At 37.1% G+C, this 27,956-nt stretch overlaps 3 protein-coding genes and 1 non-coding gene across 8 annotated transcripts in view; 2 read left to right on the forward strand and 2 right to left on the reverse strand.

Moving 5' to 3' along the window:
* Zip (myosin heavy chain 10) overlaps nucleotides 1-20,795 on the forward strand; it is a 34,569-nt gene extending 13,774 nt beyond the window's left edge. Inside the window, exons 2-11 of one of the 5 annotated variants that reach the window (XR_014426239.1) lie at nucleotides 2,855-3,011; nucleotides 4,087-4,205; nucleotides 10,255-10,278; nucleotides 11,269-11,298; nucleotides 12,553-12,645; nucleotides 12,847-13,009; nucleotides 13,100-14,436; nucleotides 14,520-18,055; nucleotides 18,237-18,418; nucleotides 19,027-19,163. Coding sequence is in view for 3 of the 5 variants with exons in the window: in XM_083048221.1 (XP_082904347.1) it covers nucleotides 2,855-3,011; nucleotides 4,087-4,205; nucleotides 10,255-10,278; nucleotides 11,269-11,298; nucleotides 12,553-12,645; nucleotides 12,847-13,009; nucleotides 13,100-14,436; nucleotides 14,520-18,055; nucleotides 19,027-19,156 (5,589 nt within the window). In the remaining 2 variants the exon portion in view is untranslated. Of the gene's footprint in view, nucleotides 1-2,854; nucleotides 3,012-4,086; nucleotides 4,206-10,254; nucleotides 10,279-11,268; nucleotides 11,299-12,552; nucleotides 12,646-12,846; nucleotides 13,010-13,099; nucleotides 14,437-14,519; nucleotides 18,056-18,236; nucleotides 18,419-19,026 lie in introns of all 5 variants that reach the window. The other 4 variants (XR_014426240.1, XM_083048221.1, XM_083048222.1 and 1 more) reach the window with 4 other exon arrangements.
* Nucleotides 19,584-22,468, reverse strand: LOC145941864 (uncharacterized). The gene is made up of 4 exons (XM_083048227.1): nucleotides 21,980-22,468; nucleotides 21,798-21,896; nucleotides 20,100-20,388; nucleotides 19,584-19,869 (listed from the first exon to the last, which is right to left on the reverse strand). Exons 1-4 carry the CDS (start codon nucleotides 22,091-22,093, stop codon nucleotides 19,673-19,675), a joined length of 699 nt encoding a protein of 232 aa, XP_082904353.1. The 5' UTR covers nucleotides 22,094-22,468; the 3' UTR covers nucleotides 19,584-19,672.
* Nucleotides 22,469-23,131: 663 nt separating this feature from the next.
* On the reverse strand, nucleotides 23,132-27,292 carry Parp1 (Poly-(ADP-ribose) polymerase). Its single transcript, XM_083048215.1, has 5 exons — nucleotides 27,075-27,292; nucleotides 26,430-26,571; nucleotides 25,811-26,343; nucleotides 25,470-25,675; nucleotides 23,132-25,350 (listed from the first exon to the last, which is right to left on the reverse strand). Exons 1-5 carry the CDS (start codon nucleotides 27,186-27,188, stop codon nucleotides 23,403-23,405), a joined length of 2,943 nt encoding a protein of 980 aa, XP_082904341.1. The 5' UTR covers nucleotides 27,189-27,292; the 3' UTR covers nucleotides 23,132-23,402.
* Nucleotides 27,293-27,668: 376 nt separating this feature from the next.
* On the forward strand, nucleotides 27,669-27,740 carry Trnat-cgu (transfer RNA threonine (anticodon CGU)). Its single transcript has one exon. It is a non-coding gene; the product is annotated as a tRNA-Thr (tRNA).
* The last annotated feature ends 216 nt before the right edge of the window (nucleotides 27,741-27,956 follow it).

Raw genomic sequence — 27,956 nt, forward strand, 5'->3', positions numbered from 1 at the left:
AATCACACCGTAGAGAGAATAAATAAACCCGGTGTGTTGTACGCCGGTTCCGGGTGGCTTCTTCCACGAAGGATGACGCGAGTAGCGCGAGAATCCGGACCGGGGAAAAAGCGAAACGTGTGCGTGAATCACGGTTCTGTAGGCAATTCTGGTGGCGAACGGTGATGATGATTCGTCACGACCTTTGAAAGTCATTATATGTATATACACGCTGTGGGAACATCGAGAGTGACGAGATGAGTCGAAAAAAAAAATGTGCCGGAGATGCAGGCTAGAAACGCGCCATCCAGATCGAAACCCGGGTGTATATAGGCGCGGCTAACCATCTCCCCGAGTAATTGTCCAGCCGCTCTTAATGATGATGCGAACAATTCGAGTAGAGTCGCGCAATTAAGCGCGAGTCATCATGTGCGAGCGAGCCAGCGTTTGATGGAAGGCGGATAAAAGCGAGAGAATGTCGCGCGTTTATATTAACACCTACTCGCTTCGCTGGACCGACGAGTATCGCTTACAACTGTTGCGACGATTATAATCGACGTTGGACGTTTTTGCACGTAAACAACGATAATTCACGTTTAGGCGTAGGCGGTGTCTCGTTCTGCATAAAATATATATATACGATGTATATATACATAAATGATGCAAATTAATCTTATCGAGATTAATTCTTATCTAAAGAAATTACTTTACTTTATTGCGAGTTGTTAATCTTTTTTTATATTTTAAAGAAGTATGACAACGCGATATATTTTTTATGTATACAATTATATAATGAAGAGTAAGTTTCTTTCTATCCACGGCTTACATAGTTTGCAATTTATGCGATTTATTTAGAGAAAGTTCACGTCACGAAGAGAAAAGACAATGCTGCTATATAGTACCCGCGGAGGAGAAATACGTAAACATCATTTTACGGCTTATGAGACAATTGTGGCTGGTGCCATTTGCATGTACTTGCGTTCGCATTGATAAAAGGTTAAATAACTTTGCTCCGTTTTGATAGCGCGCGCTCGACAGATTACGCGTCCCTTCATTATTCTCGACATAGGGGCGGCCTGTCTGTCGCTGAGACATCATATATTTGCTTGTTAATATATTCTTATAGCACACACACACACAGTGACGCGAAACATTCTTCATGTCATAAATATTTTTGATTTTAATAGACTGTTTTAAAAAATGTTTAATTTATTTTTAACTTTTTCAATTTTTAAAAAATTTGTTAAAATTAAAAATCATAAAAAGATGTTTTAAATACACACAATATATGTATAATACACATATACATAAAGGACATTATTCAAATTTATTTTACCTTTCAAATAATAATACTAAATATATAATATGTTGATGATTGATTCGATATCGGTTTGATTTCATAATTTAAATTAAGTGTAATTTTTTATCAGATTAAATATATAGCCGGTAGATAAGATTCTATCTTATCGTAAAATTACAGGAAGTGTCTTAAAACAATAGTTTGTATTTTATAAGTGAATTATCTCAAAGTAGGAAAATCCACAATACGATAACAATAATTATTCCACGTAAAAATTCTGATGTATTAAGAATCTTATTAAATCTAATCGGATAGCTATAATACGCCATTATCATTTATAATATCTTAATTAAAGATTTAAATATTCTGTCTGACGGGAATTAAGTAGGAATTTCAAATAAATATTAAATGAACGAAGTGTTACACGATCAGTGCAATAATTCGCATTTAAATAATATCTGTCAACCGATTGCTCTTAAATTCCTAGATTTTAAGATTAAGACTTTCTCTCTAAAAGGATGAAATCGCACAAACATAATAGAATATAACGGAGTGACACGTGATTATATTCTTGCAAGCAATTCTTTATCTCGAAATCGAGAGGTTTAAAAAAATATAACGCACGATTGTTGCATTTTCTCGCCTTGACATTCCTTCACAATTCAATTCACGCATCCTCGATGAGACTATACTGGAATTATCTAATAGTCGGAGATACACAGCATGCACAGAATTTTTACGTGGGTCCTTGGAGTCCCGAATATTTTTGTCGAGTCAATTTCTCGGAAATGGCACGGCTCGTTTTGTGAGCGAGAGTCAAGGCTCTCGGTTTCAGGACCACCGTACAATAACGTTAGCCAGCCCGCATGCGTATCGGTGCGGAGAGAAACGTGCTAACCAAAGTGCGAGAGAATCAAGAGGCCGCGAGCGAGAAAGGGAGCGTGGAGGTAGAAGACGCCAGCGAACGGCGAACACCATCAGAAAATTGCGTGTGTTTGTCTACATGTATATGCATATATATACCTACATGTATATATCGATCTCTTTCTCTTACTCTCTTCGTTTCTCCGTTTTGCTCGCGCATCGGCACGGCATAGAGAACATGACGTCATTGATCGGACATTCCATCGAGCTTCACGTGCCGTTCGTATTCCTTCTCGCGCTATCGCGAAAGAATTCCTGGAATGCTTCTCGGTGTCAGCGGAAACAATGCTCTCCGAAACAATTAGGTCGCATGAATAGAACGGAAAGTGAACGCTTTCGCTTTTATTTAGATTCGAGAGATATGAATAAAAGAGCGAAGCTGCTGCTCGATAATTGTCGTAGAAGAACCTGAAATATACTTTTGTTTTTCATTTATTCGCACGTCGAAAGATATGACTCATAGATAGAGATAAAACTTAGTTCATTGATTAATGAATGAGCCGGAATTTTTGCATAAATTTATCCCAGGAAAAATTGCTTTTATAAAAGGTTGAAGAATCTAAGTGTTAAAAATTTATAGATTTTATAAATATTAGCGATATGAAATGTTTTGATATAATCAATGTAAATCGTTAAATTTTTTTTTTACAGACATACTCTGGCCTCTTCTGCGTCGTAGTAAACCCTTATAAGAGACTGCCGATATACACAGAGAAGATTATGGAAAGGTACAAAGGCATCAAGAGACACGAAGTGCCGCCGCACGTCTTTGCCATTACAGATACGGCTTATCGCTCCATGTTGCAAGGTAATTAGAACTTTCTTGAACTGCTTATCAAAAACCATAACATATGTATTATTATACATATTGGTATAGTCAGTATATTAAAACTTAACGTTGGAAAAAATAATTTTAAGCCGACAAAATGTAGCTTGTGTTTGAGCATAAATTGCGTTAATATAAAATATACATAAAATATAATTAAATATTTTTAAAAATTAATTATAAAAATTTATCTTAAATATATAAAATATATAAATATGTTTTCTCTCTCTTTTTGTTTATACGAAGTTTAATTATCAATTATTTTAATCTTGTTGCATAACAAGAAGGAACAAAAGGTATAATCGTCAAATAGTTGCTTTGCCTGATTTTTTCCAAATCATTTCATCAACGATATTTTTGCAAAGTTTTGCTTCATCATACATAATTATTTTTCAGCTTGATATATTTTTTCATGTGCAATATATACATTACATTATAAATAAAGTGAATCTATATGTTCTAGCGCATATAAATATTCTCATTTATATATTCTCTATTGGAGTTAAGGCTCCTGGCTCCTTGTCGACCATGTCGAAATCGTGACGTCAGAGGCGAGAAAACACACGCTAAAATTTCTTAGATGCCATTTCGAAATAAAAATATATTTCGATGAAACAGCACTTCAGATGGCATACTCTTAAAAACTATCCTTTCCCGAAAACTATCCTTTCCCCTTTATAATCAATCAACAGCTGTAAAATGTAATATTATGAAGCCCAGTCCGTCTGGTCTTTGCACATGCGCAGTCATTCCGCATGTCAAAGTCTGATATCTCGATCATTTTACAGCTGTTGATTGATTATAAAGGGAAAAGGATAGTTTTCGGGGTTTTTTAAGAGTGTGCTAAAGCCATCTGAAGTGCTGTTTAATCGAAATATCTTTTCATTAAAAAATGGCATCTAAGAATTTTCAGCGTGTGCTTTCTCGCTTTTGACGTCACAATCCAATATGGCCGCGGTGAGCACCCAGGAGCCTTAAATGTCATATTCTCATTTATAGAAAGCAGAGAGAGAGAGTATTTATATGCAATTCAATTGTTATTCCGTACTTGTTGCAGATCGCGAGGACCAGTCGATTTTGTGCACCGGCGAGTCCGGCGCCGGCAAGACCGAGAACACGAAGAAAGTGATTCAATACTTGGCCTATGTGGCCGCGTCGAAACCCAAGTCTAACGCGGTAAGTCACAATTGCATGCTCGTTGATTGACGCTCGCGAATCCATTGTATAATATTTCACGCATACGCGTTTGCTCGGCAAAAAGATACGCGCACGAGATTAATTGAACTGCATCGCGGTTTACGCACGAGAGGAAAATCACATTTAACCTTCCGAGATAAACTCCACTAGAGAAATCACGTAAATGCGAAGAATGTTCATCTTGATTTTTGCGAAGAGAGGTCTATCTTCATGTTCGGAAACACGCCTATTTTAAATTGATTTCAAAGCGAAGCTTCTTCGTAATATATTTTATTCATAAAATATGGTGATGTCGAGCTTATCGTCGAAGCTTGTGGATTTTTTTGACAATGTATTTTTTTTAATATTTAAATCGGTGGAAATATTCGACACATATAGACTGTTAACGGAACGTTGTTTTTATGGGAAGTTATCAGTACAGGATGTAATGCAATAACTATAATTTGAAGCAGGTGTAGCTGGAGCAATATGGTATTTATTAACTTAATTTCTCTAATAAATACCGTCTTGTTTCACGTATCGCGCCTTTCTACATTTTTTTTTTCATCTTAAAATGATAATAATCGTGAAAGATTGCAGTTATCCTATGCAATTATGTTTACATATAAACATCTGCTCGCAATACGTCGTCAAGGTTAATGACCAATAGCAGACAATATCAACAAGAAACCACTACAAATGATTCGCTACTCGGTGAATAGATTTAATCATAGGGGCGTGTTACCGGAACGATCGTGATTATGTACGATTACAATGCTCGACCATGAACGTGTTTAGCCAATTATTTGGTGCATTCTTTATTTATTTTTTTTTTAGTCGATACGTCTCGTGAAACATACTTATTTCCTAGATTTGAAATGAAAGCTCAGCTTATATGGCTAATACGATCAATGTACAAACGCATATTTTTAACCCAAGAAATCTGGATAAACAAGCTCGACATTTTAACCTTAATATTTTTAACATTATTTAATACATAACAATCTTTATTTTTTTACCGAGAATATCTCAAAGATATGGCTTTCTTATACAGAGTGATTTATTTTAATCTCAAGATAAATATCTGGAAATTACAAGGTTTTAGACATATTCTTGGCGTTTTTCAAGAAAATTTAAAGGTCTTAGTTTTTTTTAAATCAAATCACCTTTTTTTATATTAATCGATTCCTTGCAATATTTAATATAAAATGTTATAAGAGTAGGATGATCAAAGGTGAATAGTTTACGAGATATTTTTAATTGCCACAATTGACATAAATCACGAAATATCTCGTAAAATATTATTTTTTTATGATCTTACCTCAATTCTTTTATTCGCTAAATAATGAGAGAAATCAGTTGTTTTAAAGAAAAAGTTTGTAATATGTATAACTAGCAGTTATATGCGGCAACTATGCAGCTTGGATAACTGTCATAGATCGTTATGTTGAGTCAACTTTGATAAGAGCGTAAAGTGTTTAATGTTATATAGACTTTATAGCCGGATGATCACATTCGCTCGTCGTGCGCGATTAGAATATAAATTATCAGCGCTGAAAGCGTCGAAATTTCACGTGATCGAGTCATCGCTGTTCGCTCACCGCGATCGCGTCAGCCTTTTCGAGGCTCGGAAAATCTCGCTGTCGTTGACGCCGGAAGTGTAACCTCAATATCCGAGTCGTGACGTCCTTACCACGCGATATCGCAAATTCCATATTCGTTGTAGACGAATTTCCCCTCGATCTACGGCGAAAAACGAGCGATTTGTGTGAAGCTCATTAAGATTCTTTGCATTATCGGTGTTGAACACGTTTTAATACCGTCAATTTTGAACTCTAAGACGACACACGTCAAATGTCATCCGTCTTGTGGATTATAATTATTTTTTAAGAAAGATGCAAGTGTTGCATTTAAAAAAAAATTTAATTGTAAATGTCTAATTCTCGTTATGCGATAAATTAACATCGTTTAGAGACGCAAGGAGCGCTCGAGAATTTTTTAAATATTTATTAAGGATCGAGCTTACGTATACACATATACATACATAAGATTCTTGAGAGCCTCTGCCATACAGGTTCGTGTACAGTGGCTTCTTTGTTCTCGCGCGCGTTTCGCCGGGATACTTGAAGAAATATAATCCGAACCATCGCGCGAAGCGCAACGTTATTAATAAATCGAAAAAAGATGCAAGGAGCGAGCTGTTTTTTTATGAATCGCAAATTATGCCGAGGTTCTGGATAGAAGGCAAATATATATAAAAAGAATGTAGCTCTATAAGCTCCATTTGATAACATCCATTTCTCATTCCTGTATGTTTACCTCACATCTTAGCTGCTTTGCGAGTCTCGTTTTTGTAAATTTTTATAAGTCATATGGCGCTCGCGAAACGGATAAAAATTTAAGAAGAAATAACCGCGAGAGACCATATGTTGAACGTAAACAGTAATTCAGTCCCTCGCAGACATTTTAGACAGATTGTATAATGTCGGGGATTAGCAAAAAATAGTATGCACAGGATATACACAAGTAGTCTCGCTCTTAAAAAAAAAGATTACATATTTTATGCTGTGAATATTAAATTTGTCACTCGAGAAATAACAGTAGGAGTGAAAGAACAGTAATTTTAGAAACTGTTTTACATCATAACTAGAAAATATATTAAAATAAAAAGGTATTTAAATATATAAATAGAAAGAGTCATAATTTGGACAAAAATGAAAAAGAAGAACATTAAATAGGATGTGTCAGTGTCGATTTTGCTCCGATTTATAGACTCGAAAACTCCAAAAAGAGTTACTGCAAGAAAAGGAGGACAGATACAAATTGAGGCAAACCTTTATTCCTTTCGAAGATTCACGTGAATCGAAGCCTACCTCTTTCCATCTCGATCGAAGGTCGGTCGCGGCAGAGCCTCAATACATTTTCGATTGCCATAAGTCGCACTCTCTTACGTTTTACGGCTCTCTCTTTCTCTCTCGAGCGAGAGGATGGACGCTTGTTTATACGTCGATTAAGCCTAATCGATCTGTATTGCGTCGCTCATACTACACGTTGCTCTCGCGACAGCTCAGGGATATAGAGGGAAGAGGACAGAATCGGAGAGACACGCGCGCACGAAGAGGACCTCTCCTTTTCCAGACAAACGATCCACTTATCGGACCGAGTCTCCTTTCTGATTCTCTTGAGTCACGCGAGCCGACTTGCCCGCGCGTGACTCATCTCGCGAGCGCAGAATCTAAGCACGTACCCTGGATAAAAAAAATATTAGATTTTTTATTAGATATCTTCCCTCCCGTCCTTGCAGAGCTGTCACGTCTTTTCTCAAGTAAGCTGTAAATCTCCAAGTTTCGGAGCGACACTTTGTTTAGTGAAAATTTGATAGATCGTAGACCTTCCTTAGGATCTTAATTTTTTTTAGCAATTTTCTTGGTCGATTTTAATATCTAAGGCAAACCAAGAAAGCGATGGGGTTTCGACGCAACATATTCTGCATAAAGGTATTGTACGATCCTAAACATTTCGAGGAACTGAATCAATCTTATCGCGGCCAACTTTGTGGTCGACGGTCATTATCGCGCTTTGTCGCGGTCGCAATTGATACAAACTAATCCTTGCAGATCGAATAGAGAACTCGCAATCGACGCAATTGAGTTCTCGTGTTATCTGACTGATTTTTTAATAGTCTCTATTAGATCGAGTTGTTATACATTTACATGTACATAGCTTGTAGATATATGTAATAAGTATATAAGGCACGTATCTAATACTTTGTACAGTAAATTTGGATCGAATTAAAGTAGTGCGTAAATAACATGGAAGATGGTCAATGAAATGGTGATAGAGGGTGTATTCTTTGATGAATTGAGGGTGATTTTCTTTCTAGAGAGAAAATGTAAATAGAAACCTGACTCTAGAGAATAATTTAATATTGAATGACGCGTTAGGCTCTTAGCTTTTGAATAAATTTATAAATATATGTATATAAAGACGAGCTACTTTTTTAAGAATCTTAATTTATCTGAGTCTCTCCTAGAAAAACAAAGAGTGCGGTTAAAATTAATCAACTTCTAAAATCGGTCACTAATATCGCTTTAAATCAGATAATTGGTATTTTAATGTTAAACAAGTCTTTTAAAAAATTATATAACGATCGGCTGAGAAAGAAATCTCGATTGTGCATGCATGAATCTCGAGAAGATCTGACCTTTTTCAGCGTATCACAGATTTCTTCTTGACGTTTCTTCTTGATCGCCGATCGCGCGAAATTTATACATGTATAAGTGTATAAGAGAGTAAAAAAAATCTATAAAACGAGAACACTCGCCTACGGTACGACTGCATGCTATCGCATCGGCTGCATTATCGTCTTACTTTTGTTCACAGCCAGCACATTCCTGATCGTTTCGCATGCACAAGAGAAAATAAGCTCGCTTGTTTCGCCGACTCGCCACTATGGACATTTCAAACCATTCCGATCGGGACGTTGCTTCCCGAATGTATAGAATGTTCCGCAGCTGTTATTATTATTATTATTTTTTTTTTTTCAACATTTTTGATACTTTGATGAGTTGGTGAACTCAATCATTTCTTGGCGAAAATTTTACAAAAGTCTCGCGTACATTGCAATTTCTTTTCTTTCAATATTGAATAGAATCAGAATTAAGCTCCACAGATTAAATTTCACGATCTCAGCACAAAATTTATATGAAACTAACTGCAAAAAAATGGAATATTTAATTCTCTGCTAAAATTCCTAAATTATGTAATTGATACAAAATTTTTCCATAAATTTACAAATAATTGTAATTTTAAAAAATAATGACGCGACTATATTACACACCTAATATTATGCAAATTTGACGTATTTAAAAATTTTATCTGCAAATCTACCTGGTCCCTCAAAACTAAAATCTAAATTATAAAACAAATCTGAGAACAATATATCGTTTTTGCTTCCTCATAGAGGAAGCTTTGTTTTCGTGAAAAAATTTTTTTTTCGGATTTCTATGCCAATGTGTTTAGAATGTTCCAAAACATCGAAAAATCACATTTTTACAAAATGTCTGTATGTATGTATGTATCCATCTACGGATTTTTCAAACGTCCATAACTCAAGAACTGCTTGAGCTACAGCGCTTTAATTTTGCACACAAGTAAAGTAGTACAACACTTTTATTTACTGTAATTTTTAGAAAAATTCATAAAGTGTTTTAGATTTTAATCCAATTTTAACTTTTTTTAAAAATGGCGTGATTTCTCTAACTTCCGTAAATTTTGAGATATCGGGTTAAATTTTTTTATACAAATAGATTATCATTAAAGGTTGGTTGGTATTGAATTTGGCTTGAATCGGCTAAGTGGTTCTTTTTTTATAAAATTTTGAATTTTTAAAAAAAAGGGCGTGATTGCTCTAATTTCCGTAAATTTTGAGATATCGGTTTAAATTTTTTTACATGAATAGATTATCATTAAAGGTTGGTTGGTATTAAATTTGACGAAAATCGGTAAAGGGATTTATTTTTTATGAAATTTTAAATTTTTCAAAAAATGAAAATTTTACGAAAGAAACATACGAAAGGAACATACAAAAGGAAGTACATACATACATACATACATACATACACACATATATATACGTGACAAAAAATGTTATTTTATATAAAACAAGTGTGCAAATTGGAAACTTGCACATTGCTTCCTCACCATTCTATTTCGCTCATTAAGCTTCCTCTATGAGGAAGCCAAAATTGAAAAACTAGCTAGCATAGAGAAAGATTAATGAGCGAAATAGAATGGTGAGGAAGCAATGTGCAAGTTTCCAATTTGCACACTTGTTTTTTTTTTTTTTTTTTTCACTATAAATCCAATTTTATTTTTTACGCATCTCAATCGTTCGATCGGCTTTTCGCCTTTTACCTGCCGTTCGGTATACGAGCGTAAAAAGAAATCTCACGGAGCAAGGACGAAAGACACGCCACAGTCGATTCTGTGATCTAATGCTGAAAATTCTTTTATTTTCGGTGCTGACTTTTGGCGGCCGCCCACCTAGACTCCGAGCCCGGCATTAATCATAGTAAGTCAACGAAAGAAACAGAGAGGCCCCAAGCTCAGGCGGCTGACGCCTGCGGCGCGGAGCGCTTCGTATTATTTTCCCGCTTATCCACCCCTTTACTAACAGCTTTTGATTTTCGATTCATCTCCAGTGACGCATGTACCGAGAGAGATCAGGATATATTGACGCAAAAACGTCACGCACTCTCTCGAGAGTGTAAAAAAACATGATACGAAATTACATAGATGTATAAATAAAACGTGTAGGAGATGCGTGTATATATGAGTTATATTTATAATTTATATGATATCTATATTACACAGTTATATTATACTGACAGAAAAAAAATAGTTATAGTTATTTATAACGTCAACTCTATATAAGGGGTATAAGGGGTTATTATTACGAACATTATAGTAGTAATAATTATAAAAATAGGGGAAACTTTTAATTATAATTATTTTATTATAGAGAGTGGCAAATATCATACACACACTTTTCTTTCGGTGTAATGCATCAAAAAATTAAAATGAATATCTGTAGGAAATAACAATAACAAATTGATGCAAAAAAAATATAATAAAGGAAAGAAATGTCTTAGAAAATTGCGAGATGTATTTGACAGTAAATTTACGTTATTTCCGAAAGAAGAGTAAAATTAATATTATATTTGATTAGATTTTATATTTATTTATACATTATAATTTTTATTGTGTAATCTTTCAATAGTTGTCTTAGTTTAATTAAAAATAATGATGGAAATGCATCTCTGTTTTGAAGAAAAAAAAGTGGATTAGGATAAAACGTATATCAAACAATGAGCCTAATATGATAATGATCTAATAGTATAATATTCTCTCGGTACCTGCACGATTCTCGCCCCTAAATATGTGTAATTGTACCATTTCGCTCATTACCCTCTTGAGAAACTAATTGTCGCGATATTGTCACAACTCTCGTGGCTAACAAAGATTTCCCATACCTCTTTTTTTCTGCTGCTTGCGGATCCAGGGATCTGGGAGTGTCATGGAAAAGTTTGCGGTAATTAACGTGAGACAGGGAGAGAAAAAGTGGGAGGAAACAATATTAACACTGGTGTGGTGTCGTGATAAGTGTTTTGCCCTATAGCTTGCTTTGTCGTCGATTATCGCCGTTTAACCAGTTTGTTTGTTTTTTTTTTTTACCCTTTCAATGCGCTACAGTTTAACAAGTCGCCAGAATTAGAAATCAATCTTCGATGCTTGATACGTGTAATATGCTTTTGTGATACGTTATCATATGAGGAAGAAGACACAGCGTGAAAAATTTCGTTACCGCTTAAAATTATATCTGATTTCGTAAAAAAAATCTATATTTTGAAATAATATTCTGCCGCTTGAAAATATAAAGAGATAAATGTTCGATATTTGTACATAGAAATTACTTTAGTACCATAGAATTGCTCGTTTTCTAATAATAAGGCTCATGATAATTTATCATAAAAATTCCTTCAGACGAAAATTTTCACGCCAATTATGTTTATTTAAGATAAATGGACCGAATCAACTTTTCATATGCAAATGATAATGTTTCGAAACAACCGGTTCAGTTTTGATGTCTCTTTTACTCTTTTATGTCTCCGCTTTGAAATAGCGATTATTATAATCGTTACTTATGTCGCTATTTTTTAATTAGTTTTGTACATATTATCCATATTTAATGTCATTACGTATATATTTGATGTTACGAAAATATGCTGTTTTATATTTTTGACAAAATATTTAGGGTCACAATTTTACTCGCGTATTCTATTTTATTCGATAATTTTTTTTTAAAGTTAATTGGTATCATAGAGTTTAATATTTATTTAGATATGTTTATTATATTAATAGTACAGTAGTATATAATAATTTAGAGTATATAATATAATGTTTATTTAATATATTGCTGATAACATCATATATTTGTTAAATAAATTAAGAGTATAATACTTTCAGTATTTTTTTTTAAAATAATTTAAAGTTATCATTTTTTGAACATTTGTTTTCTATGCGATTTTTGCTATTTTCCATAATAATTCAATAATTCTTTCCAAATATTTTCGCATAAAAATTTGAAAAAAATTATTAAAATGGGGATGATTTATTATTTGCTTTATATCGAAAAGAACGGCAAGTTCTTTTACAAGTCATTGTATTATTTCTGAACGTGCGCGATAAGCCATTTACTTTATTTCTTTGTGCTATTTTTATCAGTCTCGAAGAATGAATATTCCTAGCAATGTTCACTATTGATTGTTGAATTTTTTCGTCATAGGGCGAGCTCGAGCAACAACTTCTTCAGGCAAATCCAATTTTGGAGGCGTTTGGTAATGCGAAGACAGTGAAAAACGATAACTCGTCTCGTTTTGTAAGTAATATAAATAACTTTTTTTTAGCTTTACATATGAAATTAAAGCAGTTTTATATTAAAATACATATTAATAATTTTAGTATACAATTTTAATTTTACTTCAATTATATGTTAGCGTCAGCATGTTAATATCTTTTCCATTCATCTTTCCATATAATTATTGTAATTGTGACGTCATATGTAATGCACATGTTGCAGGGTAAATTTATAAGAATAAATTTTGACGCGTCCGGTTATATAGCCGGTGCAAATATCGAGACATATCTTTTGGAAAAATCGAGGGCCATTCGACAAGCGAAAGATGAAAGAACTTTCCACATATTTTATCAACTATTGGCAGGTGCCTCGCCAGAACAGAAGAGTAAGTCACAAGAAACAAGGACTCTTCAGTACATATTTTTTTATCCATTAATTGCATTCAATAACTTGTGGCTTGACATTTTTTTTTCAGAGGAATTTATATTGGAAGACCCGAAACATTATCCCTTCCTGTCGAACGGAGCTCTACCAGTGCCAGGTGTCGACGATTCCGCCGAGTTCTTCTCCACAGTAAAGTCGATGCACATCATGGGCATGACCAACGAGGACTTTTCCTCCATCTTCCGTATCGTTTCCGCCGTGATGTTGTTTGGCTCGATGCAATTCCGTCAAGAACGTAATTCCGATCAGGCGACGTTGCCCGACAACACTGTGGCGCAGAAAATCTCGCATCTGTTGGGTCTGAGCGTTACCGAGATGACGAAGGCTTTCTTGAAGCCGCGCATCAAGGTTGGCCGTGATTTCGTGACGAAGGCGCAGACAAAGGAGCAAGTGGAGTTCGCCGTGGAAGCGATCTCAAAAGCCTGCTACGAGAGGATGTTCCGTTGGCTGGTGAACAGAATCAACAGGTCTCTGGATAGAACGAAGCGACAAGGTGCCAGCTTCATTGGTATACTGGATATGGCTGGTTTCGAGATATTCGAGTTGAACTCCTTCGAACAGCTGTGTATCAATTACACGAACGAGAAGCTGCAACAGTTGTTCAATCATACGATGTTCATTCTGGAGCAGGAGGAGTATCAACGTGAAGGAATCGAATGGAAGTTTATAGACTTCGGATTGGATCTGCAGCCGACGATCGATCTGATCGACAAACCGATGGGTATTATGGCGCTCTTGGACGAGGAGTGTTGGTTCCCCAAAGCCACAGATAAGACGTTTGTGGAAAAGCTGGTTGGCGCTCATAGTGTCCACCCGAAGTTCATGAAGACCGATTTCCGCGGCGTGGCCGACTTCGCGATCATCCACTACGCCGGTAAGGTGGACTATTCTGCCGCCAAGTGGCTGATGAAAAACATGGACCCGTTGAACGAGAACGTTGTCAGTCTTCTGCAAGCCTCGCAGGATCCATTCGTATGTCACATCTGGAAGGACGCCGAGATCGTTGGTATGGCGCAGCAGGCACTCACGGACACCCAGTTTGGCGCGAGAACGAGGAAAGGCATGTTCAGAACAGTCTCGCAATTGTACAAAGAACAGTTGGCCAAGCTGATGGTGACACTGCGCAATACGAATCCGAACTTCGTCAGGTGTATAATTCCGAATCACGAGAAGAGAGCCGGTAAGATAGACGCGCCGCTCGTACTAGATCAACTTCGGTGCAATGGAGTATTGGAGGGTATCCGCATCTGTCGGCAAGGTTTTCCCAACAGGATTCCATTCCAAGAATTTAGGCAACGCTATGAACTACTCACTCCGAATGCTATTCCCAAGGGATTTATGGATGGGAAAAAGGCTTGCGAAAAGATGGTACGTATCTTTATATTCACGTATCGATTAATGATAATGAGAACGTATATCGCTAAATTATAAACTATTTTTTTTTATTATAGATTCAAGCATTGGAGTTGGATCCAAACCTTTATCGCGTTGGACAATCAAAAATTTTCTTCCGCGCCGGAGTGTTGGCACATCTGGAGGAGGAAAGAGACTACAAGATCACGGACATAATCGTCAATTTCCAAGCCTTCTGTCGCGGTTTCTTGGCTCGGCGTAATTATCAGAAGCGTCTGCAGCAGCTTAACGCGATCCGTATTATTCAGAGAAATTGCGCGGCCTATTTGAAGCTGCGTAATTGGCAATGGTGGCGACTGTATACCAAGGTGAAACCACTGTTGGAAGTCACTAAGCAGGAGGAGAAGCTTACGCAGAAAGAGGATGAGCTGAAGCAGGTTCGCGATAAGCTGGAGTTACAGTTACACTCTGCTCAGGAGTATGAGCGTAAATATCAGCAGGCGATTGAAGAGAAAACTATGCTGGCTGAGCAACTACAAGCGGAAGTCGAGCTCTGCGCGGAAGCTGAAGAGATGAGAGCTCGACTGGCCGCAAGAAAGCAGGAGCTCGAGGAAATTTTGCACGATTTGGAAGCGCGTATCGAGGAAGAAGAAGAGAGAAGTACCGCGTTGACTCAGGAGAAGAAAAAGCTACAGTTGAATATCAGTGATCTGGAAGAGCAGTTGGAGGAAGAGGAAGCTGCTAGACAAAAATTGCAATTGGAGAAAGTCCAATGTGACGCAAAGATTAAGAAATTAGAGGAAGATCTTGCCTTGTCGGATGACACCAATCAAAAGTTGCTGAAAGAGAAGAAAATTCTCGAGGAGCGCGCCAATGATCTCTCGCAGACTTTGGCAGAAGAAGAGGAGAAAGCGAAGCACTTGTCGAAACTGAAAGCTAAGCACGAAGCAACGATCGCTGATCTCGAAGAGAGGCTTCTCAAGGATCATCAGCAACGTCAAGAGGTGGATAGATCTAAAAGAAAGGTCGAAACTGAGGTTTCGGATTTGAAAGAACAATTAGCCGAGAGAAAAACGCAAGTTGAAGAACTACAGCTTCAGCTTGGTAAACGCGAGGAAGAACTCAATCAAGTCATGGCGAAAATGGACGAAGAAGGAGCTGCTAAGACTCAAGCCCAGAAAGCGCTCAGAGAATTAGAATCACAATTAGCCGAGCTTCAGGAAGATTTAGAAGCCGAGAAAGCGGCTAGAGGTAAAGCGGAGAAACAGAAGCGTGATTTGAATGAAGAACTCGAAGCGCTGAAGAACGAATTGCTCGATTCTCTGGATACTACCGCGGCTCAGCAGGAATTAAGAAGCAAGCGAGAGCAAGAACTTGCGACATTGAAAAAGAATCTAGAGGAGGAGACTTCGTCGCATGAAGGTACACTCGCTGACATGCGTCACAAGCATACGCAAGAATTGACTGCTTTGAACGAACAAATGGACGCATTGAAAAAGACGAAGGCAGTCTTGGAGAAAGCGAAGGGCTCCTTGGAAGCCGAGAATGCCGATCTGGCGACAGAATTAAGATCGGTCAGCGCAAGCAGACAAGAGTCCGATCGACGTCGTAAACAGGCGGAACAACAGTTGGCGGAAATAAATGCAAAACTAGCCGAAATAGAGAGAAACAAGCAGGAACTGGTCGAGAAAGTGACGAAATTGCAACAAGAGGCAGAGAGCGTGATGCAGCAACTAGAAACTGCCGAACTGAAAGCATCTGCAGCGTTAAAAGCGTCGGCCACTTGCGAGTCACAATTTACCGAACTTCAACAACAGTTGGAAGAAGAAACCCGACAGAAATTGGCTCTTAGTTCGAAGTTGCGCGCGTTAGAAAGTGAGAAGGAGAGCCTGCACGATCAACTTGAAGAGGAAGAGGAAGCGAAACGTGCCTTGGACAAGCAAGTGCTAAGTTTGAATATACAATTGGCCGAGGCCAAGAAACGCGCCGACGAAGAAGCGGAAGCGGCTACTGCTCTCGAGGAAGCCAGAAAGCGTTGCACGAAAGACATCGAAGCTCTTCAGCGGCAAGTCGAAGAATTGCAGGCGGCTAATGACAAGTTGGACAAATCGAAAAAGAAGATTCAGGCGGAATTAGAAGACAGTATCATCGAGCTGGAGGCGCAGCGAGCGAAAGTGCTCGAGCTGGAGAAGAAGCAGAAAAACTTTGACAAGGTTCTCGCTGAAGAGAAGGCTGTGTCCGAACAGTATGCGGAACAACGAGACGCAGCGGAGAGAGAAGCACGTGAGAAGGAGACAAGAGTGTTATCGTTGACTCGTGAATTGGATGAACTTAACGAGAAGGTTGAGGAATTAGAACGGGGTCGTCGAAGTTTGCAATCGGAATTAGACGAGTTGGTAAATAACCAAGGTACGGCCGATAAAAATGTTCACGAATTAGAGAAAGCGAAACGCTCATTGGAATCGCAATTGCAAGAGCAGAAGTCGCAGGTAGAAGAATTGGAGGATGAACTGCAGTTCACTGAAGACGCTAAGCTGCGGTTAGAAGTGAACATGCAGGCGTTGCGAGCACAGTTTGAACGCGATCTTCAGACCAAGGAGGAGCAAGCGGAAGAGAAACGTCGAGGACTGGTGAAGCAGCTGCGTGATCTCGAGGCGGAGCTTGAGGACGAGAGGAAACAGCGTGCCGCGGCTATCGCAGCGCGTAAGAAAATGGAAGCGGATTACAAGGACATCGAACAACAACTGGAAATGCATAATAAGGTGAAGGAGGACGCGCTCAAACAACTGAAGAAACTTCAGGCTCAGATCAAGGATTGCACCAGAGAGACGGAGGAAGCTAGGGCTGCCAGAGACGAACTAGCGGCTGCTTCCAAGGAAACCGAAAGGAAGGTTAAGAGCTTAGAAGCTGACTTGTTGCAATTGACCGAGGACTTTGCTAGCAGCGAACGCGCCAGAAGAATCGCCGAGAACGAGAGGGACGAATTGCAGGAAGAGGTCAATAACAATGCCAACAAAGGTACCCTGATGTTAGATGAGAAACGTAGGCTGGAAGCGAGAATTGCCACTCTGGAGGAAGAACTGGAGGAAGAACAATCGAATGCTGAGATTGTGATGGATCGCGCCAGAAAGGGTCAGATTATGATCGAACAGTTGACAACGGATTTGGCGACCGAGCGATCCACCACGCAAAAGTTGGAGTCGCACAAGATGCTGCTGGAGAGACAAAACAAGGAACTCAAAGTCAAGTTGACCGAACTGGAAACTGCGCAACGTGCCAAGACCAAGGCTACGATACAACAGTTGGAATCGAAGATTAACAATCTCGACGAGCAGCTCGAGACCGAAGCCAAGGAGAGATTCGCCCAGCAAAAGATTAATCGCAAATTGGAAAAGAAATTGAAAGAATTGAGTCTGCAACTGGAGGACGAGAGACGAAACTCTGATCAATATAAAGAACAGGCGGAGAAGGTCAATGCCAGGATGAAGGCGTTGAAGAGACAATTGGACGAGGCGGAGGAAGAGATTAGTAGGCATAAGACCCAGAAGCGGAAAACGCAGAGAGAGATGGACGACATGATAGAATCTAACGAGGAGCTCACTCGAGAAGTGACGCAGCTGAGGAATAAATTAAGGTGATTTTATTTCTATTTTTAAACAATGGAAGAGATAAAATATTTTTTAAATATTTTTTAAATAGCGCAAAAAAGAATTTATAGGATATTTATAGGATATTAAATAGCGAGAGGATATTATTCTTTTGGAAATGATTTACAATATATATATACATATATTCTTTTATGTTACGCTTTTTAGGCCATACGTATCTGTAACCTTAGGCGAACGTAATGAGGCAGTATTAAAGTAGTGTTTTATCTTTGAAGGAAGTGATCAACTTCTGACATGTGTAGGTGTCAAGAGAGAAAAAACGATTGGTATCCTACCTGAGAGAGTTTTTTGCTAGGAAACAATCCCATTAGTCTCCCCAGTGTGCTACAGTGAGTTAAACGAGCCCTTTTGGTTAATTTGAAACTGCTAACCCTGAAAGTAATAACGCCGACTTGGACTGCTCTACCTTGTGTGATAACGACATACTATACCTCCGACATCTTTTTGAATGCAGTTGTTTGTGAATGTGTTTTTTTCTTTTTTATTTGGTTTCGCAGTACATGCTATCGATCAATAGTTTGAAAAAAATGTACTTTCTAAGGAGAATTTCTTAGCTTTTTCAATATAGAGTAAAAGCATTTTCGCATTTCAGAATCTTCATTTATTATCAGGCATCACACACAGTACTTTAAATGTGAATTTATTCAGATATGTTCAGATAATTTGAATATATTTTTATCAGTGCATTTATGAATATCTTGTATAGATATGTACATATTTTATAATATTATTTGTGATATTTAATTTTAAAAATGAGTTCTTTTCTTTCACGTAGAAGATTAAACTTTTCAGATCACACGGGAGATTCTGACTTAAAAAATTAATGGTATAATTTTTTTAAGCTATTGACTGATGGCGTATGCTTTTTAATTCCACAGGTTTTTTCGATAATAACTAGACACATCGTCTATTAATGCAATGTATGATCTGTTTGAAGGCGCGGCGGTGGTCCTCCGATAAGTCTGAGCTCCACGAGGCTGAAACGCGGTTCCGTGCAAACCGGCGGCTCGGGCGACGACTCGACGACGCAGGACGAGAGCATCGACGGCGAGGAGAATGCCAATTGAGTACCGGAGTCGGTCCAATGTGCTCTCGAACTTCTGTGAATTATGTATATATACGTGCGTCGTAAGAAAGGGTGTTGGCTTTTTTGTTCGATTCGGCGCGTCGCGAGTATAAGACACTAACTCCACGAGATTAAAATCAAAAGTCGTTTCGACATTACGCCATGGCGTTTTCCGGCCTTAATTAATCACGACGGAATAACGATCTCCCTCTCCTTAGGGGGAACATTTAGTTAACCGATATACAGTGCCGATGATTGAAAAGAACAAGAATAATCGAAGGAAGGACTTTTGATACATTTTATATACGAACGCAAAACGTTGACCGCATTTTACGTATATATAAGAAAAAAGATAGTGTGTGATAGAGAGAGAGAGAGAGAGAGAGAGAGAGAAGAGAGGGGTAAAATAAATTTTTGGAGAAGGAAACTTGATCGTGATGAATTTATTGGGGTATGATATTTAAACTTATGAATCGTATAAATTAAATTAAATCGAAAAAAAGGAGGGAGGGCGTTTTTATTTTGACGCAGTCTCTCGCTTGATTTCCTCGAGCTGCCGGACCAGTCCGAGACTCGCGAGATCCAACGGAGTCTTCCGCTCCTTGTTGGTGATCGTCAGGTCTGCTCCGCACGCCACCAGCAGCTTTGCCTCTTCTACGCGGTTCTCCTCGCAAGCGAGATGCAACGGCGTGTTACCGTACGCGTCTCTTTGATCTAAAAAAAAAAAAAAGAAAAAAATTGCATGTAAAATTATCTCATCGATATTTCGAGGGAGAGCGAGCGAACCTTTGTACTTCTCTAAGTTAATCGAAAATATTTATATATAAATATATATATACATATTATATATATAGATTATATTTGATATTTTATATATTATTATACTGTAAAACTGAGAGATAGATAGATAGAAGCTGTATTTCAGTAAGACACTTTTCCGCTACCTATATTCAATTTCTTCCCGTACTCTACAAGGAGTTGGACGATGGCAGTGTTGCCCTTCGAGGCGGATCTGTGCAGCGGCGTGGCGCCTCGTTTGTCCGCGATGTTTACGTCAGCGTTCTTCTCCAGCAACGCCACGCAGATGGACTTCCAGTTCTTCGATGCTGCATATTGCAACGCCGAATGGCCATCCACTGTCACCGCGTTCACGTTCGCCCCCTCGGTCAGCAGCATGTCGACGACCTTCTCGCGACCGGCGGATGACGCCAGGATCAGCGGAGTCATGTTCGTCTGCAAAAGATTCGGACGTGCGATCAAATGTCATTAATGATTGAAAAAAAAATCGCTGTTCGATTTCGTACGAGGAGAGATTAGCCGGAATGAAAGATTATGCGACATTGTGTGAGACTGGCGCTAAACTATTCGCGATTCGCGATGCGTGATTCGTGAATAGTATATAAAAAAGAAATCCGATTTGCTCGAATTTGACAGATCTTCCGTCTATACTATTCACGAATTATAAACGAATACGCGCATAGTCTGGCGCTAGGATGAGAGAGAACGAAATGTGCAAATGCGCGATGCATTTTGAAGAGACGCATTTTTCGCTTTATACTTATTTTTTTATAAGTTCTTTTTTTTCTTATAATTGATATATGGAAAAAAAATTATAATATAATTATATGCCATGAAGTGTGTATATATTATTAAAATCTCCATCTTTTCTTTATACATATATATAAGTCTTTCGGAAAAATGTTTTATGTAAATTAATCTCCTATCATTTTCCTCCATACACTTGCAAGATGAGATAATTGTATTGATTATAAGAAATCGCGATAAGTCTTACTCGATCAAAATATTCGAAGCATTCAAACTTTTTTACATTTGTAACAATTTAAGGACCACTCATAGGCTGTTTAGGATTGTAAAAAATATCTTGAAATATTTTTTTAGAAAATGTACATGATTATATTATCTATTTGTATATATGATCTTATATATATATATATATATATATATATATATATATATATATATATATATATATAGAATCTCTTTGAAGTTACAAAAGTTTGCACAGTATGATTTTATATAATGTCTCTTTTTTTATGTGCCTGGCAATTTTTGTACAACTTTTTAAAGTGAAATTATTGCATTAAATTGTTCGTAACAATCTTTATAAAATCATATATAAAAATAGTGCACTGCATGGCAATAAAATTAAACAATCTTATTTTAATAATTGATGAAAAATCATGTGCTATAATTTGGATCAAATACGTCAAAACTTTCACATTTGCATTTTCTCGCGCGAACTGCATGCAATTTTTTAATTAAAATTATGTCAATTTAACATTTATAAGAAGTCTGTGTCATGTATATGTATATATTTTTTTTTGCATTCGTTATGCCGATTCAAATTCAAGATTATACGAAATTAGTGAAAATATAGATATTAATTGCATTGCACATCTTTCAAACTAAAAAGGAAATATACTCGGCATTTGAAAAACGAAGAAGAAGAGTAAAATTAAAGAAAAATAGAAAAAAATATGCAATTAAAGAGAAGAAATCTATCTACGGAGCATGTATCAGCATTTTTCGATGAAATACTTGGATTATATTATACATCGTTTTGCTCCATTTATACAGGATATTTCAAGGAACGAAACGCATTCATGTATACGATGTCTTACATCGTCCTCAGGATCCACGGGTACGTCGAGAGACAGCAAATGCCTGACCAGGTCATCGTGGCCTCCCAGTGCTGCCCAGTGAATCAACATGCGACCGTTCTATACAAGAGAACATAAATATAACCGCAAAAATGTCACATGGATAACCAGCGCGATGACAATAGAAACTAGATAATACGAACGCTATCAGTTTGCGTCTTTAGCTTCTCGTTCTCGTTCAACAGGATCTTCACGGCTGAGGTTCTGCCACGATACGCCAGATCGTAGGCCGTAGGCTCTTGCTGCATCGTTCTCATCGGAGATGATGACTGAAATTTCTAATGACAGACGCGTTTTACGCAAAATACGTTTGCGTTTTGAACGTTACAGATGGAAAAGGTGTCCAGGTATCCAGATCCAGATCATCCAGAGTTTGTGCTATTTGTCACTCATATTATATTCACTTGTCATCCTTATTCCTCGTTCTTCATCACACACACTTGTTTACAATTGCATATAGGTTTGTTCTAACTTATTGCACTAGTTCATCAGTGCAGCTAAAAAGAACAAACCTTATGATACCATTGTGTTGGCAGCCCTGAGATTATAGATGCACTTTTTTTTATTGCACTTGAAACGAGATGAAGGCTCCTGGCTCCTTGCCGACCATGTCGAAATCGTGACGTCAGAGGCGAGAAAACACACGCTAAAATTTCTTAGATGCCATTTCGAAATAAAAAAAATATTTCGATGAAACAGCACTTGAGATGGCTTTAGCACATTCTTAAAAAATCCCGAAAACTATCCTTTCCCCTTTATAATCAATCAACAGCTGTAAAATGTAATATTATGAAGCCCAGTCCGTCTGGTCTCTGCACATGCGCAGTCATTCCGCATGTCAAAGTCTGATATCTCGATCATTTTACAGATGTTGATTGATTATAAAGGGAAAAGGATAGTTTTCGGGGGTTTTTAAGAGTGTGCTAAAGCCATCTGAAGTGCTGTTTAATCGAAATATCTTTTCATTAAAAAATGGCATCTAAGAATTTTCAGCGTGTGCTTTCTCGCCTCGACGTCACAATCCAATATGGCCGCGGTGAGCACCCAGGAGCCTTAATGAAATCTGGTAGTGAAAAAAATAAAAAAAGTATAGTAAATGTATTTAAAAAATATATATATCACAAACAATTAATTTCGATTATATCAATATATATCTAAAAATTGTATACAATTTATTTAAGAATCATTATTATTTATGTAATTGACATAAGGGACGATTTTAGGAGGATAACAAGGAAAATATGTATTTATGAAATATTTATTGTGAATAATCTTACAGTTAATCTTCGAGGTAGCATATGGACTATTTAGCAAATGAACAAACGTTTAAACATACAAGACTTGCTTTATTAAAAAAAAAATTATCATTGAAATAAAATAATGTTATGAAGTTTAACACTTGTAACATAACTCATTGGAATTTTTTTTTCTCCAGAAAAAATCGGAGAATACTTGCAATTAAAAACATATTAATTAATCAAAGTATAATACCAAAATTAAGGACTTCAAAATATCATTAAATTGAAACATATCATGAATATATATCACACTTCAGTATTAGATATTTTAATATTTGTATTTGAAATTCATCTTTAACAAATATCGCACTTTCACTTGAGCCACGTCGTATACGATGTACTCGTTGTATAATAAATCTGACTTTTTATTATGAGTCGCAGATACTCCTATTCCATAGGGCACTTCAACGCCGTCGTCGAGTTTATGAACATCTTGAGGATCAGGCTGCGTTTGACCGCGACCTAATGTGGAATGTTTACCTTTCGGTAACTTCTCGATGTAATCCGCTTTGTATCTCTCGTACATGTTGCCCAGAGCGACCTCGCATAGCAGCAATAAACCGGTTGGACTCTGGCTATGCGTACAACAATAATTTGCAGACTTCGACACCATATCGGCGAAGTATATACCTTTGCCGAACATGTAACCGGTAACTGGAGCTTCCGGTGGCGCGATACGCAAACCTTGCGACAATATTCCTGCGTAATTCGTAGCCCTGGATCCGTGCCAGAGCAACTTTCGATTGGGCAATTTCTTGAAGGGTTTGAATCTCTGTTCCTCTCCCTGTCTCTTAACGACAAACACTTCCTCGATCTCAAGCTTGTATTGTGTATGAGTGGTTGCGTGAGTGTTTTGGGTATATTTCTCGATCAGCTTGAATTCTTCGCTCGTCTTATCCAGCACGTCGATACTTGTCTTCAATTGTTTGTAATGACTGTCGAGTGGATTCTGCTTCTCGTCGGTCTTATCACACAAAAGATTGTACGCGATCTCCATTTCGAGCAATGCGTCCAACATGTCGCACTTGCTTTTAATCTCCTCCGATGTTTCAAGTATTTTCGGTCCGGAAATGCCAAAATTGTGAGGTATCAGGGTGTAAAATCTGTTGGAAGCATCGATCAGTGTGGTATGGTCTATATTACTCTTTTTCAATATCTCTTGCAGTTCCGTTAGAACTGCGTAAGCTTTCTCAATCTGTTTCTTAGATAGTTTCCCAAGCGGCATTTTATCCATGTCTATTTCAAACTCTAACATAACTTTCTTCATTTCAGCCACGTCAAAAATCAGACGCATGAGATCCTGAATTGGTTCCGACAAATTACTCTTGATGTCCGAATCTAAAGATGCAACCTCCTCATTTCCATGATCTATATCAATCGGATACATCAAATTTGGCATCTTAACAAAGTGCTGCCTGTCCCTCCATTCATTACCAGTTTTTTCCATGTACAACGACTCAAATTGCTCTATACACTCTTCCAAAGACATTTCTTCCAGTTTGGTACCGCCAATCGTGGTACCGATCCGGCCCCAACTTCTAAACAAATGATACCTTTCGTGTTTGTCATCTTTCAAAACTTGCAACTTGTAATAACTGTTCTTCTTCGATTGTATATCTGTCAGGCCTAATGTTGCAGTGTATTTATCTTTCCCTCTTTCATAGATGTGCGCACAGTTTTCCAAGCCACTATCAGGATCAACAGCTCCGCCACCTTTCACCTTTACCTTCACTTTGCCAGAACTCGATTTCTCGAATCTGCTTTTACTCTTGGAGGCATTAGATTTTGCAATGAGATTAGAAAGTCTAACATTTATATCGCCACCCCAACTAGAAATAGTTTTCTTCTTTAAAAGCATGATAGGAGCATCCGTGTATTCTTTCGCTTCTTCTATGAAATCTTCCGTTATTACTTGAATATCGCAGGCTTGAACATCTTCCATTCTTTTATTCATCTTTTCCACTTCATTCTGATTTGAAATTACAGCAGCCAAATCTTCGTGAATTTTTGTAGTAACAGTACCACCCAATAATAAAATTTCTTTCTTCAATTCTTCTTTATTCTTCTGTGTACGACCTAATATAACAAACTGCATGTTCTTCAAAGGACGAGGTTTACCTTGTATTTTCGGTCCATCTACTTCATCTTTAACAGAGCTCGATGATGATGGTGCTGTTACTTGAAACACTCGTTTCTTCACCTTGGACTTGTATGACCTAAACAGATTAGGAGCAATGTAAATCATATTTGCATCGCATTTTGCAATATTTAAATGGAAAAAAAAAGAAAAGTTTAAAGTTTAAATACTTTATTGTCTAATAAAACAAAGACTTACTTAATTGGAAATTCTTTCTTCATATCACTTGGTATTTCGCACTTTTTTCTCTTTGGATCTTGCGTAACGTATTCGCATTTAGTCCATTCTGTTATATTACCAGTGCATTTATAACCCAAACCAGAATGATATATAAGTTGTCCTTTACATTTCGGGCAAGGTTCTAGAGTTCCAAAGTACAGTATATCGGATAAACGATTTATAATCTATAAATAAAATTTGATTTTATGTGAAACAAATAAAGCTACAACAATAAATAAATATCGTCTACAATATATAATTCAAATTTGTACATTTCTCGAATAATACAATGATGCAAATACATATCACAAAGTACTTACATTAGAGGTGCCTGTTGGAATTTCCTGATGATTTTTTTCCAATAATGCAACCAATTTATTTTTATCAAGATATGCTATTTGATCTCTTATAGCATACAGCTCTTCATTTTGCTTTTTCATCAATTTGGCATCCGCTACATCTTCTGGTTCTTCTTTAATTTTTTTAGGTGGTGGTATCTCACCTTGAGTCATTTTTGGCAGTGCAGTTTTGAGATTGTTTTTATCTTCTTTTGAGAGCTCGCTGGCACCTGGAAGTTCATCTCCACTCCCATAATATCCAAAGTCTGCTCTCAGTTTCACAAAACATTCCACATGATGCCATCTGTCTAAACCACCGAACCTTCTGGCTTCCGCGCTGTCATAATCCTTCTTTGATATTCTTGTTTCACCTTTAATAATCTTTTCATCGCACCCTTTACAGGTAGATTTATTAGACTTGGCATATTCTACTCGAAAATCACCAGATCCATCACCACCTTTTGTCCTTTTTCTTCCTTTTCCACCAGACACTGGAGGTGCTTTCAGAGATTCTTCTATATAAAAAAAAAATACAAGAGAGAGTTAAGATGATAAAAAGTAAACTATAATATTATAGATTTTGCTCATAATATATACCAACCAATTTTTTTTCGAATTTTTGCCTGATCATCATGGCGAATTTCATCAAAGCAAGCTATGTCAGAGGTAGATTTTGGTCTTTGTTTTAAAAAGAAACATTTGAAATGATACCATCTAGGTATGGTTCCATCATGAACAGGACTCTAAAAATATAAACAATATTAGATTCACTTTTTTAGATATAAACAATATGTCTAAATTTATTATATTGATTCTATAAGTTTAGTGTCTAAAACCAACTTGAAGCAATAAAGGATTGAAATATTAATTGCACATAATCGTAGAAAAAAAGCTAATTGTTAAAAATGTTAAAAAGAAAATATATTTATATAGAGAAATAATTTTATTATGATCTGTGGATGATATTTGTTATAAAAAAAGTAAACAAATATACTGCTATCGTCATGCAGACGATGTTGTATTCAGAATGACATCATTAGGCATTTTATCATTATACAAGATCAATAACCTAATGATCCCTAATCTGTACACATATTGTGCCTTTGTTTATGTGTCGCCGCCCAATTAATAGTTAAAGGCATAAAAATTCTCGCAAGACAACAGCGAGATGACACGTTAGAGATGCCGCGTGCCTGTCTTTTGCGTGAAATTTACGGACATCTTTTCAACGAGGAAGTTCCGATACCTGAACAATAGCGGCGATTCTCAGGCTCTGCTTGGTAATAGGTTGCTGGCACCCTTGACACTTGGAGCGGTCGCTTTTCGCGTATTCCGCCTGATACGGCAAGTCGTCGCTCATTTTGCCGATTATCCTTCACCTCGGAAACGATGCTGTTTACGAAACGATGCCGGTTAATACGCCACAACGCAACGCTGACACCGGTTACGTTGGATCAGGGTAGGTTTTGGCGGTCGTATAGTGGCGCCAAAATGGTTCGGACTTCTCTCTCTTCCCGTGTCTGCCAACCTTTGCGAATAAATTATACTAGCTCGAAAAAAGAAAAAAAAAAAGATGAGAACAATGCAATCACCACTTCTGTAAAAAATTCGCAGCAATTTTTTTTGGACAAGTTCTTTTTTTAAATTTCTGTACATTTTGTATATTCTGAAAAAGAAAAGGTTGCAATTGTTTTATTCACAAACTATTGATAGAATAAGATCGTTAAAATGCAATTAAATATAATTATGTAAAATTACTTTTACAAAATTTATCTTTGTAATTTTATCAATTAGTGTCTGACACATCTTTTACATCTATCTGAGACTAAATAGTTCTAAAGCCTCTTTAGCTCAGTGGTAGAGCACTGGTCTCGTAAACCAGGGGTCGTGAGTTCAAACCTCACAGGAGGCAAGAAATTTTTGCGATCTATTATATAATACCACAAGTATTTTTTTATATATATTTTTCCTTTTTAAAATTTCTTAATAATTGCAAAAATCAATAATCATTTGATATAAATTATAACAATTAAATAGAACAACACAAGCGCGCGCTACGCGCGAGCCATTCTTCAATCCCCTTTCTAAAAAAGGCATGTTATTGACATTGTTGTCGCTTTTCCGCGAT

Source organism: Prenolepis imparis, unplaced genomic scaffold (assembly GCF_030444845.1).
Source record: "Prenolepis imparis isolate NDT839.2.m4 unplaced genomic scaffold, iyPreImpa1.0 SCAF_10, whole genome shotgun sequence".
NCBI lineage: Eukaryota > Metazoa > Arthropoda > Insecta > Hymenoptera > Formicidae > Prenolepis > Prenolepis imparis.